Source organism: Phaseolus vulgaris, chromosome 4 (genome assembly GCF_051622355.1).
Source record: "Phaseolus vulgaris cultivar YP4 chromosome 4, ASM5162235v1, whole genome shotgun sequence".
Classification (NCBI taxonomy): Eukaryota; Viridiplantae; Streptophyta; class Magnoliopsida; order Fabales; family Fabaceae; genus Phaseolus; species Phaseolus vulgaris.
The window spans coordinates 48,840,288-48,855,109 of NC_143501.1; the positions used below are offsets into that span (position 1 = coordinate 48,840,288).

Genomic DNA, 14,822 nt, shown 5'->3' on the forward strand with positions numbered 1-14,822 from the left:
GCTCATATCAACGGATATTTTTTGTGTGGCACACGTAATTATTTTAAAATACTATAAATGCAATCATTAAATTATATCTTAAATAATAAATGTGTTTAATGTTTATTTATTTTATTAGTATTCATTTGAGCGTTTATTTTCAAAACGGAAACACTTACAATAAATAAATATGCAACATATTTATTGTTTGAAATATTTAAAATATAATATAGTTTATTGCTACTAAAGTGATAATCTTTTTAAATAAGGAACAAAATTGTAAACAATTAATATTATGTTTCCAAAGTTAAACTGTCGTAATACTTCCGTTGCTTAAATTAATAAACATTAATATTCTAAACAGTTTTCTGAAAACAGTAATAAATAACATAAATAAATTATATAAATAATAAAAGCTTAATTATATTTCCTTTGGAATTTAAAGTAAATTCAATTTTGGTTTCATATTATTTTTCAAAATTACTTTAGGTGTTCAATTTTTTAAAAATATTTTTTTTTCTAAGTTTCAAAATTATTTGAAATTTATTTTAATCTCTCAAATTTAATATTTAAATACTTAACTTATATTTTGTATTAAATTTAATCAAATAAAATATTTTTAAAATTTAAGAACCTGAAAGTAAATTCATGTAAGGTTTAAGAACTAAAATATAATTAAGGAAATTATAATTTAGATAAATTATCTTTTCTACAAAGTATCTTTTGAAAGAAATTCATTGTAAAACGATTCAATGTTATTTTTCCCTTTTTAATTTTCCTCCTCAAAACAGAATTACCTCAATGATTTTGTCATTATACATTGAATTATATATATATATATATATATTATTATTATCATATTAAATCATTTTGAAAAAATTCGAACAACAAAATTTAATTATTTAAAAAAAGTTAGGACTACACAAAAGTTTTTAAGAAAAAGTTAGGACCAAATTCAAGTTTTTAAAAAAAAGTTGGGATGACATTAAATTTTTTAAAATTTAAAAGATAAAATTGATTTTTACCCTTTAATACAAGGATAATTAAGCTTAAATAAAAACAAAACTCTTTTGTGAAACTTTAAAAGATATAAATAATAAAAGAGTAATTAATATATTCTTATATTTCTAAAATAAAAATTAAATAGAAAGAAAAATTTGTGAAACTTTAAGGTAACAAAAACATTAATAAAAAATAAATTTTTATAATTATAAAGAAAAAGAGAGTATGCATATTAAAACAGTGAGCGTTAAATTCTTATATAAATTAATTTGGGTTGTTAAAGTATTATTGTCCTTCGATCATAACATAATAAATAATTTAGGTTTAATTAAATTTAAGTATATTATAAATTTTTATATTTTTAATTTATTTATTGTTAAAAATGTTCATTCTATGAAGTATTTAAATATATTTTTATATTTATTTAAGTATTATCTTATTTAATTTTGTCGTCAACTAGATGATGTGATTGTTATTTTTGTTTTTTTGTCTCCAACCAACTCACTCATCTTGCCTTGTTGGTTTTTTTTTTTTATAAAAAAAACTTTCATGTTAGGTATCATTATGCTACTTGACATCTCAAGGTAACAACAATCATTTGTCATCACATAAAAAAAAATATTATTAAAAAAAGTACAAAAATATGGGAGGACTAGACCAAAACCCATATGTTAACAAAAACTATACATAGGTAGACTATAACTATTAATAAAAAATTATAAGAATAGATGGAAGCCTATTATACTAATGAAAGGATTCTCTATGAATAAATTCTAAATTAACCAACTTATCAACACACGCATTCCTTTCACAAAAAATATGAGTAATCCTAAACTTGATTTTTCCACAGTAATTAAGACGTATTCCATCGATTACGAAACATCCAAGGAACATTTGTGTCCTAGCAGTAAATGCAACACAAACCAAGACAAAGTCACATTCCAGCCAGACATTAGTAAGTCTCCACTTTTGAGCTTCCTCCAAAGCATATATAACTCCATAAAATTCAGCAACCAAAGCAAGTCTGAACGTCAAGAAACTTAGAGAAAGCTCCAATAAACTCCCCCATACTCCCACAAAAAATACCTCTATAAGTGACAAGACCTGGATAACCCCTAACAGCTCCATCAATGTTAATTTTAACCCAACCTGATGAAGAAAACTCCTATTTAACCCAACCTGGTGAAGTACTTAATATAACTAAGTTTTTTTTAATAAAAACTTGATTGATAATCACCAGGAGGCAGTTAAAATTTAATTAAGTCTTAAATTTATGAATGATTATAAATATTTAGTAGTTAAAATTTAATAAGTCTTAAATTTGTGAATGATTATAAATATTTGTTACCACGTGTCATCCATGCATGAAAAAGAGAAGTAAAGTAAGTTAATTTTATATTAATGAGGGTTGAACCGTGTGTTGGAGATCTCACGTCTTTCAGGTTCTGTTTGGATTGAGGAGTAAAAATGTGAGAATTTGAGTAAGTGGATGTGTGAGGATTAAGAGAGAAGCGTGAAGAAAATGAGTGTGTTTGGATTGGAGTATGTTAAAATGAAATTGTGAGAAAATATTTGTTATTACGTCATGCATGAAAAAGAGAAGTAATGTAAGTTAATTTGTTTAGAAGATCTCACATCTCTTAGGTTTTGTTTGGATTGAGAGTGGAAGTGTGAAGATTTGATGGAGTGGACGTGTGAGGATTTGAGAGAAAAATGTGAAGAAAGTGAGTATGTTTGAATTGGGTACCTGAGAGTAAATTTGTGAGAAAATAATTGTTACTACGTGTCATCCATGCATGAAAAGAGAAGTAAAGTAAGTTAATTTTATATTAATAAGCCGTGCGTTAGAGATCTCATGTCTCTTAGGTTCTGTTTGGATTGAGGAGTGGAAGTGTGAGAATTTGAAAGATTGGATATGTAAAGATTTGAGAGAGAAATGTGAAAAAAGTGAGTGTGTTTAGATTGTAAAAAATTTGTTTATTATAAATAATTATATATTTTTTTATTATTTTATTTTATTAAAATATTTGCGTTAGTTCTATTTATTTCAAGGGGAGAATAGATTTACTGTTCACACTTATATCCTCTTATTTTCTTCTTCACAAAACCACCATGAATTTAAATAAGTGATATATCTTCTCATCTATGCTTGTGAATAGTACATCCATAGAAACAAACAGATCCTTAAAAGTAATGATATTTCATAGTATATAAGTGGGTGCAAACTTCACTTTATAAGTCAGTTTTATAAAGTTGAGTTAGACTTAAAATTCACTTCGTGTAGGGAACATTAGTGCTATATAACAACCAAATACTGCTCCTTCTTCTTCATTCTCAATCTCATCTCTTGCCTCTACCATTCTCTCCATGTTCTTCAATTTCTCTTGTTTTCAGTAGATTTCAGTTCCAGAGAATTCAATGTCAATTAAGAAATGGTTAAACATAATAGTAGATGGAAACTCAGCCATGGGTCCTTACTGGACCAACATTTTCTCAGTCTGTCTCGAAAAGATTGTCAGGTGTCGAAATTGTTGATGCTCATATACCATCCATCATAATTTGTTTCATCTCATGCATGCTGCATTTTTAATCATATATGCTTGAAGAAATGTTTTAAGAGATCTTTTTTTTATTGTGTGTTTCCGGAAACTTTTTCTTACCCTTTTTTTTAAAGAATTTTTATCTATAAAGTGCAGAACTTTTTCTTGGATTTGAGTACCATGATGAAAATTAGTCATTTTTATAAGTAAAAACCATGACTTTAACATCAGTGGGGGGAAGACGACGGAGAATTTTTTATGACTTTTACTTAATTGAATTGCTTTGTTGATAGATATATATTAAAATTGAATTGAAGCAATGCGAATAATTTTATAAAAATATTATATTTTTATATGATGAACAACAAAATATCAAAATATATCAAAGATATACCAAAATTTCCTTTCTTTAATGTTTAAAAGGTTAGTCTCCATGGCTCATTTCTATCTTAAAATTTTCTCTCTCTCTGGATGGCTTAATTTATTTACTCAATTTAAAATTTAAATTTGTAACTCTTTGAACTGAATTTGCTCACACATGTATCTGCATTAATTAACTAATTCTTCTATGCAGGTCCTTCTTTGAGGAGGACTCAGGAGAAGAGGTAATTTATAGTCTTTCTGTATTTGAATTTTTTTATGGTTTGATCTTTTCTGTAAAAATGCACATAGTTTACAGAAATTGATTGATTTCAAAACCAAAACCATATGTCATTCCTACATCTTTGTGTTTTGGTCTGAAGGGGCACATAAATTAAATATAATATCAGAATTAAAGAAACAACTACGCTCTTCAGATGTGAAGATACGAGAGGAATGATATATTCCAGTATATAATTTCTGATTGATGATATGAAGAAAGAATATTTTTCTCATTTCATTCAAAATCGGCACAGAAACAGGGTTGTATACTGAAACAGGTTGTCATTGTATTATTTCTCTATACAAATACAGTCTAGTTTTTCAAATCCACAAGACAAATGATCTTGCCTTTTGTTTACAGGGAGCAAATGCACAGGTAGGTCTGGTTATGTACAATGCCAACTCCAATCCAGGTATTACTTCATTTATCTTTTACTTTCAGTATATATAAGATATGCCTTGTTCAATTCAATTAATAACAACTTTGTACTAATTATTTTTGCCTTTAACCTTATCACATGTAATGTTAATTATCTGGTTCATTCCCTTAGTAACACACACATCATACATAGGATAATTTCTTTTGTTCATATTGGAGAGACTCATTCCTCAGTAACTTTTTATACATATTGGAGCAGAAATCCTAAATATGTTTCTTTGTGTCCCTTACACAGGGTTGGGATTCCAATATATCTATTGGACAAAAGAGGTGGATGACTTTCTGGCTGTGCTACCATCACTGGTTTTCAATGGAAACAACGAAAACCAGCACACCATAGTGCAAGGTCTTGCAGAGGCCTTAGTGGTATATATATATGTTAACACATGCTTCTTTTACTCCTTATTAAGCATTGTAGTATAAAATTGGGAAATAACAATGTGCAATTGAATCATGGTCTACCCAGTTGTTTCCAAGACCGTCTAATGTCATGACAGAAAAAGAATACTACAACGAGAGAAGACATTTTATTCTTATAGCAGCTGGTGACCCTGTTCCTAGGAGAATGTCAGTCTCTGTGCCAGAGATTAATCAAGGAAGAATTTCTGGCACACAGTTGCATACTTTAAATGTTGATTTTTGTGAGATGGCAGAAATGTTTGGCCCGGTAATCTTTTGGAACTCTGTTCTTACTTGTTTTACCCAATGATAGCCTTCTATTTTTACTGACTCTGCTCTTGTTACTACATGCAGCTAGCAGTGTCCCTTTCAATAATATCCCCAGTGCAACATCCAATTTATGAAGTGATATTCAATATGGTATAAGTTTATCTCTCATATAATTAGCATCCTTTCACTAATCTCTTATTTGTTAAGCTGGTTTAAGGTATCTATTGAATGAGATATCTAGTGGCATGTTCCATGTCAGAAAGTCCTAGTTGTGTTGCATATTTAGAACAACATGGTATTCATATATGTTTTGGTTGGTACATAACCTTTTTTTCCCTTCTTTTATAGGGAAATATTGATTCTCCACTGGGAAACACTCCAATTTCTAATATTAGAATTGGCGAGTTGAATGTTCTATTGGCAAGAAATTTTAAGGAGGCACATGATGCCCTTCGTGGGAAAAGAAGAGTAGATCCAGCCATAGAAGAAGGTTCTCTCCCTCTTTGTTTATTATCCTTCTCTTATCATTTTCTTATTAAAGTGACTTTTTTTCCTGTTTAATGTTTAGTATCAAGTTTTACCTCCTCTGACTGATTTGTATCTGTTTGTTGGCTTATAAACTAGAAAATTTTTACTACTAACTATAGCAAGCTTTACTTGTTGAAGTAATGCCATTCTTGTGAAATGAAGCATTGCATGTTATATCCTTTTTATGCTTCTTACCATTCACTGTTTGCTAGAAGTACATGTATCATTAGCAATGAACTATTATTTATCAGCATCTGAGTAGTAGACGGAAAATTTAGCTCTTGGTTCCACTTTATCTCATATAGGTGGCCAATAAGAAAAGACTTGTCTACAAATCTCAGCTTTCTTGGCTGAACAAAACTTCAAACTATTATCTGAATTTTAATACTAACCATTATAATAAATCTTCCAACCATGTGTAGCTTACTGCTATTTTTTCGTCTATAGACACTATGAAAACTTTGGAATGGATGATACTGTTTTTTAATCGTGCATTTGCAATGTGCCAAGTGATATATGAAACACCCTTCACTTCATTTTGTTTTGATATTTTCAGAAGAAGTTGCTAAGATGGTTGATGCAATGGGTGCTTCACCAGCTGATGACTCCATGTTTCTTCAGTCAAGTGGAAACATAGTTAATACTCAACCATGCTTATCACCACCAATTCTTCCATATGCTAGTACTGGTACTAGCAGGAGTAGGCGTCCACATCTTCCATTCCAGGTAGCAGAGTTTGATCGATATGGTAGACCTGTGTTTGGACCAAGAACTGGGGTTCCACCTGCACCCATAACACCCGAGTTTAATCCCCATGATTTTTGGCCTCCACAACCATCTTCTACATTTTCTCAAAACCTCGTGCAAGCATGGGAGGTACATTTTTCTTATGCTACTTTCTCTTAGATCATATTTGTTTCTAGACTGTGTACTAGTGAAGAAACAGTTAATCTTTGGTTTACAATGACATTTTCTCTTGTGCCTCTCTAGGGAACTTTGATTGGAAAAATGCAGATGAATCGCACAAACACTCAGAGAGGAAAGGTATGATAGAATCAATTAATCTCTAAAATCATCTTTCTTGGCCTAGAATTACTTTGTTAAACAAGATCAACAGTGACTTAAGTTCTGGCCTTTTAACAATCAAAGTTCTATTAATTATGGCAGTTAGTTATAATAGCTGATTTGTTCTCCTCTTTCTACCCATGAAACAGGCCCTCAGAAGAGCAACATCACTTTCCAAGTAAGTTTTCCTTCCATGTATTCTCAATCTTAAGTTTTTTGAGAAATCCTTATTGTTACATTTTTCCAATAGCTATAAATGATATCTATTTATCTCAATGTCAATGGATCTTTGATGATAATAGCAGAAATGAACAAAAAATTCTGCAGGATCACTTTCTAAATGAAAACTTGGGGCTCTAATCCATGGTTTGAGTAAATAAAAATTGAATAACAGAAATCATGTCTCAAACATAATTTGGTTAAATGCAAAAATAGTGTCCAACATCACAATAATCTGCTTTTGTTGTTCATTGCAGGCTAACTAGCGAGTGGTCGAGTAGGCTAGAGATATCCTTCTATTTACCTCAGAAATCTATCGACTATACGATAACGTAATTTTATGGAACAATGTCATTGCTACTACTTAAACTATCACTTCCTTTTTTCTCGAATCTTACATATCTTCAATAACATTTAAATGCAGGATTTGTCATGGACCCATCGATTATGTTTTCTTCGACATATTGTATTTCAACAACCTAGACTTCTTCGAACATCTCACGAACAAAAACCTGGTTAGTCCATACTTATAACAACACCTATGTAGTACACAGACACTTCGATACATATAATCTCCAAAATATAAGACACAAAAACACAAATTTATATATTATATAATTGTGAATTATATAAATTGACAATAAAGATTTATGTGCACAAGTATGTCTCTGTTTTTTTTTTGTGGTAAAAAAATGTTTCTTATGGTTGGTTTAAAATGATTTGTTCCTTAATCAAAATTTATACGATTAGCTTAAGTTTTTAGAAAATTAATGCATTTGTCATTTTTAAAATTGTATTAGAACTGTGCTAGAATTGTCAAAGATCCAACCAATATTTTTTGAATTCGACCCTTCACCGATACATATTCTACAAGTGTCGGTATCTGATATGTGTATCCGACACAAACACGTCTCTTAAATGGCGTGTCCGAGCTTCATAGAACACCACTGTCAAAAAAACCTGTTATCTCCATTTACCAGAGCTTCATTTCCTAATCAAAAGATATCAATTGCATTGCCTTTTTATTTCAGAACTAATTATAATTTACTTTGGAGCATGAAGAGGATTCATTTTCTGCTTGGTTTTTTCCCCACTGATGTTAGATATCTCTGTGCAGTGTGCGAAAGTTAATCTCCCTTCTCAGATTTTGATCATATCTCCAACAAAAAACCGACACTACTACGTAGGAATAGTCTTCCCTGAGGTGAGTGTAATGTAAATAGGATTTCACATCATTATTCTCCTTAGGTTGTCTTATGAACATTTAGCTACACACATATGTTGTGACCTTTTGTTCTTTTTTCAATACTTTGATTTTGACTAATCAATAAATGGCAGGGTACTACATTTATTGAAAGGATTTGAGTATGCAAATGAAGAGAAGATAAAACTGCAATTTAAAGGAGCTGTTGTGGTTTTAAAAGAGCATTAAAAGGAGAGATCAATCATATCATGCTCCCCTTATCCTCTTTATCAAAGATATAGCAGTTTAGGAAATGTATATGGCTTTTATCTTTTATTGTTTCAATTTGTTAAATAAGTTCCCTATAGAAAGTGTGTGACAGACACCTTTAACTTAGGAGCAAGTTAGTCAATTGCTGAAGTTTGATCATTTATTAGCTTTTCTATTTTAAATTTCAAGTGCATTAAATGTAAATAACCATTTGTTCTCCACAATGAGGGAGCCCAGATAACTTTATTTACTCCTCAATAATATTGTATTGAGAAACTAGTCTTAACTGTTGATCAACAAAGTATCAGAATTCTTCTCATTTTTTATTTATTTCAGCATATTTCTTTAATAAAATGTACTCCCAAGCACCAATAAACTTAGAAGCCGAATAACTGGAAATAAAAGCTAATTAAGCACTAAAAGTGTGATTAAGAAATAAAAGCTAATTAAGCACTAAAAGTGTGATTAAATAAGTATTAAGCCTGCACTGATCTTGACACAGAGAAAAGTCCACCAGAAAACTATAAATAGGAAAGGGATCCCTATAGTGAAAGATAATAATTGTTTTAATCTTGAACTTGTAAATCGAATAATACTGACTTGAGTGTTGAAGTGTTTTTGTCACTCTATACACCACAGAAAGAAACAGAAGAAAAAGGCTAAAAGATTCGGAAGTGACTTGAAAGAACATTTTAGCATATTCCTTTAATAAAATATAAGTTGACAGAACCAAGCCCTGGAGCAATTAAGGATTGGATTGTGTTGTAAGATAAAATACTTGTAGATTTAATTTGCCTATAAATGTATTCCATTGAAGCATGTCATTTGTTGCATCCAATTCATGTGTGGTTGTGTCTATGATTGTGGTATAGTCCAGAAGCATAAGCATAGGTTTAAAGGTCTTGGAGGAGTAGGACATGAAAGTTGGCTTTCAAGCAAAATCACCAAGGGTCACATTATATCACTATTATTGTACTTCTATTTTTATTTTGAGATGTATAAGTTTTATAGATTTAATGAACAATAAGAGACTATTAATCAGAAAAATTAATTGGTTTTCTTATTAATTTATTATATATTTATCATATAATAGGTATTTAAGATAATTGTAAAAAAAATTATAATTATGTATAAGTAAATAGCTGATAAAAAAAATTTATTAGTAAATAATCTATAATGTCATCAATTTTTTCTATTAATTGAAAATCATCATTTATAAAATCAAATCCCAATTATAATTTTGGACAAATTAGAATATAAATATGAATTTAATATATACTCTTGATATATGAATTTAATATATACTCTTGATTTTCTTGGTCCAATTAAGCCAACCATAAATTATTCATAATTTCGAGTAATAATTTGGAGATTTTATCTAAAAATTCAAAAATGGATAGAATTGTACTTTATTACACTCGCTACCCAATTTTTTTTATGTTTATGATTGAATCATTCTCTTTTGGGGTGAAAGAGGGGATATCTCGATCCGGGGAGAAAACGGGTAAATTCCATATAATAGTGTTAGATATATTTAAAAATATAATTTCATGAATTAAAATCATTCATTTTGATAAATAATTCATGAAAAAATTGAAATATAGAATCAACCAAACAAAATAATTGAGATTAACAACACTAACTTCATATCATACTCAAGGAACTAATCCTTATCCAAGTCAATTTATACATCAATCAAACAAAATAATGAAATAAGGATAACTGAGATCAGCACACTCACACGATAAAAAGAATATAATAGTTTATATATAATAATTATCTTTTTTCTTTAATTGATTGCTTTTGAAGATTATGTGTTTTTTTTCACTTACTCATCTTACAATAATATTTTTATTTATAATATAACTAGTAAGGAAATATTGGAAGAATTTTTATGAATTATATTCAATTTTATGTGATGATGATATTAAACTTTTTGTGGTATGATTAGTTACTCTAGGTGCCGTCCTAGTATAGTATGATACATAGGATAATTTACCTGGTTGAGATGATAACTCTTTATGTGCTTTTTGTAAAAAAAAAAAAATCTTCATTTATTTAATTTACTAAGTTTGTATGAATCCTTTTAATCTACTAAATCAGATACAATATTTTAAAAAAAATCTTATAATTAAGTTTGGATTAGGGAGTCGATTATGTGTATGGTAGGTATTAACATTTTTAACCACTATCTTTAATTAAATATACAAAATTAATATAATTTTAAAATATTTATTTTTCCCTAAAAATTTTAAAAAAAATATGTAAAAACTATTTAAAATTAATTATTTCTTATAAAGAAAAATATTTATGAAATTATTTATTTGGATTCCTTACATTTACAACAAATTAAGGATTACATAGTTCTTTTGATAAAAACTATGTGAGAGTTGATATTTTAATTTTAAAATTTTAACATTTATTAGTATTTCAATGTTTTATATTTTATAATTCATGTTATTCAATGTGTAAGATAGTTTAAAAAATATAAAAGTTAAATATAAGATGGCGCTTGTGATTATACGTATATTTTTAATAATTTATTTCAAGTATACTTGAATAGTATAAAAAATATATATTTCTATTGAATTTTAATATCACATATATATATATTAATAATAATAAAAGGTGTTAGACATAAAATTACGCATAATGCTACATATAACTAAATAACTTATTAATATATCAAAGTAATGTGAATTACATAATTATATTAGAAATTGATTAAAATTTAATTAAAAATTATAAAACTATCAAATATCTAGTATATAATTAATTAATAACAAATTTAAATTAATTTTTAAATTGATTTCTAATTAGTTACCAATATTTTTAATTATCAATAAAATAATAAAATAATATTATAGATATTAATAATTTTTTAGTTAATAATAATTATTTTTTTTTTCTCAAATGAATTTTCATTTAGTGATTATTTACAGTGATATTTTCCTTCTAAATAATAATATTATTTTTTATAAAATGTTTAAATTTAATATCGTTATGGTAGAGGATAACCTTTGTTTGCACAAAATTTCTGAAAAATTCTCTCGAAATATTTTTTTCCTGAAATTTCACGTAAGAATCTCCACTGAATTTGGGACAAAACGCGACAAATTTCAGGTCAAACGGATGAGTATTCGCCCACGAAAAATATCAAACAGTTTCACACACAAACGAACCTTCCTTTCAGTTATGGTAGTGATTAATACAAAATTTATTGCCAATCTTGTGGGACAAATCTGGGTCTCAAATCTCATCCAAAACTAAATAGACACGGTGAAGAACGTCTGGTAAAATCTTCAGACCAAAATACCCAACGAATAAGGCGTAGTAAGTCCCAGACCGAGGGTGAACAAAACTGGTTTTCCGAAAACAAAACGTCCTAGCGTTTCTCCTCCGTACCTTCTTTTTGTGACTTTTTTATGGACGTGCCTCCTTACCTGGGTGCAAAAAACATATGAAAGTACTTGTGTGAATTTTTTAAGCGCAATACAGACCCAGAAAAAATTTCAGAAAGTAGGGCAAATTTTCAGAAGTTTAGTTTGTGGATAGCTTTGGTTTGCACAAAATTTCTGAAAAATTCTCCCAATATAGTTTGTTCCTAAAATTCCACGTAAGAATCTCCACTAAATTTGGGACATAACGTGACAAATTTTAGGTCAAACGGATGAGTATTCGCACACGAAAAAAATCAAAACAGTTTCACACACAAACGAACCTTCCCTTCAGTCATGGCAGTGATTAATACAAAATCTATTTCCAATCTTGTGGGACAAATCTGGGTCTCAAATCTCATCGAAAACTAAGTAGACACGGTGAAGAACGTCTGGTAAAATCTTCAGACCAAGATTACCAAGGAGTAAGGCGTAGTAAGTCCCAGACCGAGGGAAAACAAAACTGGTTTTCCGAAAACAAAACGTCCTGGCGTTTCTGCCCCGTATATTCGTTTTGTGATTTTTTTATGGACGTGCCTCCTTACCTGGGTGCAAACAACATATGAAAGTACTTGTGTGAATTTTTTAAGCGCAATTCGGATCCAGAATAAAATTTCAGAAAGTAGGGCAACATTTCATAAGTTTTGGTTGTGGATAGCCTTGGTTTGCAGAAAATTACTGAATAATTCTTCCAAAATATTTTTTATCCTGAAATTCAACGTAAGAATATCCACTGAATTTGGGACAAAACGCGATAAATTTTAGGTCAAACAGAGGAGTTTTCGCCCACGAAAAAAATCAAACAGTTTCACACACAAGCGAACCTTTCTTTCAGTTTTGGTAGTGATGAATAAAAAATTTATTGCCAATCCTGTGGGACGAATCTGGGGCTGAAATCTTAGCCAAAACTCAGTAGACACGGTGAAGAACGTCTGGTACAAATTTCAGACCAAAATACCCAAGGAGTAAGGCGTAGTAAGTCCCAGACAGAGGGTGAACAAAACTAGTTTTCCGAAAACAAAACGTCCTGACTTTTCTCCCCCGTATCTACTTTTTGTGATTTTTTTTATGGACGTGCCTCCTCACCTGGGTGGAAAAAACATATGAAAGTACTTGTGTGAATTTTTTCAGCGCAATACGGTCCCAGAATAAAATTTCAGAAAGTAGGGCGAAATTTCACAAGTTTCGGTAGATAGCCTTGGTTTGCACAAAATTTCTGAAAAGTTCTCCCGAAATAGTTTTTTCCTGAAATTCCAAGTAGGAATCTCCACCAAATTTGGAACAAAAGGCATTAAATTTCAGGTCAAACGGATGATTACTCGCCCCCGAAAAAAATCAATCAGTTTCACACACAAACGGACCTTTCTTTCAGTCCTGGTAGTGATGAATAAAACATTTATTGCCAATCCTGTGGGACGAATCTGGGGCTCAAATCTCAGCCAAAACATAGTAGACACGGTGAAGAACGTCTCGCAAAAATTTCAGACCAGAATACCCAAGGAGTAAGGCGTAGTAAGTCCCAGACCGAGGGTGAACAAAACTGGTTTTCCGAAAACAAAACGTCCTGGCTTTTCTCCCCCGTATATTCTTTTTGTGATTTTTTTTATGGACGTGCCTCCTTACCTGGGTGCAAACAACATATGAAAGTACTTGTGTGAATTTTTTCAGCGCAATACGGACCCAGAATAAAATTTCAGAAAGTAGGGCGAAATTTCACAAGTTTCGGTAGAGGATAGGCTTGGTTTGCACAAAATTTATGAATAGTTCTTCCGAAATGGATTTTTCCTGAAATTCCACATAGGAATCTCCACCGAATTTGGGACAAAAGGCGACAAATTTCAGGTCAAACGGATGATTACTCGCCCCCGAAAAAAATCAAACAGTTTCACACACAAACAGACCTTTCTTTCAGTCCTGGTAGTGATGAATAAATTTTTTTTTGCCAATCCTGTGGGACGAATCTGGGGCTCAAATCTCAGCCAAAACTTAGTAGACACGGTGAAGAACGTCTCGTAAAAATTTCAGACCAAAATACCCAAGGAGTAAGGCGTAGTAAGTCCCAGACCGAGGGTGAACAAAACTCGTTTTCAGAAAACAAAACGTCGTGGCTTTTCTCCCCCGTATCTTCTTTTTGTGGTTTTTTTTATGGACGTGCCTCCTCACCTGGGTGCAAACAACATATAAAAGTACTTGTGTGAATTTTTTCAGCGCAATACGGTCCCAGAATAAAATATCAGAAAGTAGGGTTACATTTCACAAGTTTCGGTGGTTTGCACAAAATTTCTGAAAAATTCTCCCGAAATGGATTTTTCCTGAAATTTCACGTAAGAATCTCCACTAAATTTGGGACAAAAGGCGACAAATTTCAGGTCAAACAGATGAGTACTCGCCCACGAAAAAAATCAAACAGTTTCACACACAAACGAACCTTCCTTTCAGTACTGGCAGTGTTGAATGAAAAATTTATTGCCAATCCTGTGGGACGAATCTGGGGCTCAAATCTCATCCAAAACACAGTAGACACGGTGAAGAACGTCTGGTAAAAATTTCAGACCAAAATACCTAAGGAGTAAGGCGTAGTAAGTCCCAGACCGAGGGTGAACAAAACTGGTTTTCCGATAAAAAAACGTCCTGGCTTTTCTCCCCCGTATCTTCTTTTTGTGATTTTTTTTATGGAAGTGCCTCCTTACCTTGGTGCAAACAACATATGAAAGTACTTGTGTGAATTTTTTCAGCAAACATAATTAAATTTCAGAAAGTATGGCGAAATTTCACAATTTTCGGTAGAGGATAGCCTTGGTTTGCACACAATTTCTGAAAAGGTCTCCCGAAATGGTTTTTTCCTCAAA

The 14,822-nt window shown here is 30.5% G+C and overlaps 1 protein-coding gene across 1 annotated transcript; it reads left to right on the forward strand.

Annotated features, from left to right (window-relative positions):
* The first annotated feature begins 3,311 nt into the window (after positions 1-3,311).
* On the forward strand, positions 3,312-8,552 carry LOC137836543 (mediator of RNA polymerase II transcription subunit 25-like). The gene is made up of 14 exons (XM_090301707.1): positions 3,312-3,500; positions 4,096-4,126; positions 4,525-4,576; positions 4,838-4,968; positions 5,069-5,269; positions 5,356-5,421; positions 5,620-5,761; positions 6,356-6,675; positions 6,790-6,843; positions 7,014-7,042; positions 7,341-7,415; positions 7,508-7,598; positions 8,201-8,287; positions 8,422-8,552. The coding sequence occupies exons 1-14, from the start codon at positions 3,400-3,402 to the stop codon at positions 8,446-8,448; spliced, it is 1,407 nt and encodes a 468-aa protein (XP_090157833.1). The 5' UTR covers positions 3,312-3,399; the 3' UTR covers positions 8,449-8,552.
* The last annotated feature ends 6,270 nt before the right edge of the window (positions 8,553-14,822 follow it).

Excerpts from the sequence above, each read along its gene's own strand:
- LOC137836543 (XM_090301707.1), top strand. The coding sequence starts at position 3,400 with ATGTCAATTAAGAAATGGTTAAACATAATAGTAGATGGAAACTCAGCC. Across the intron at positions 4,577-4,837 it reads CAATGCCAACTCCAATCCAG|GGTTGGGATTCCAATATATC; the intron begins GTATTACTTCAT and ends TCCCTTACACAG. Across the intron at positions 8,288-8,421 it reads TAGGAATAGTCTTCCCTGAG|GGTACTACATTTATTGAAAG; the intron begins GTGAGTGTAATG and ends AATAAATGGCAG.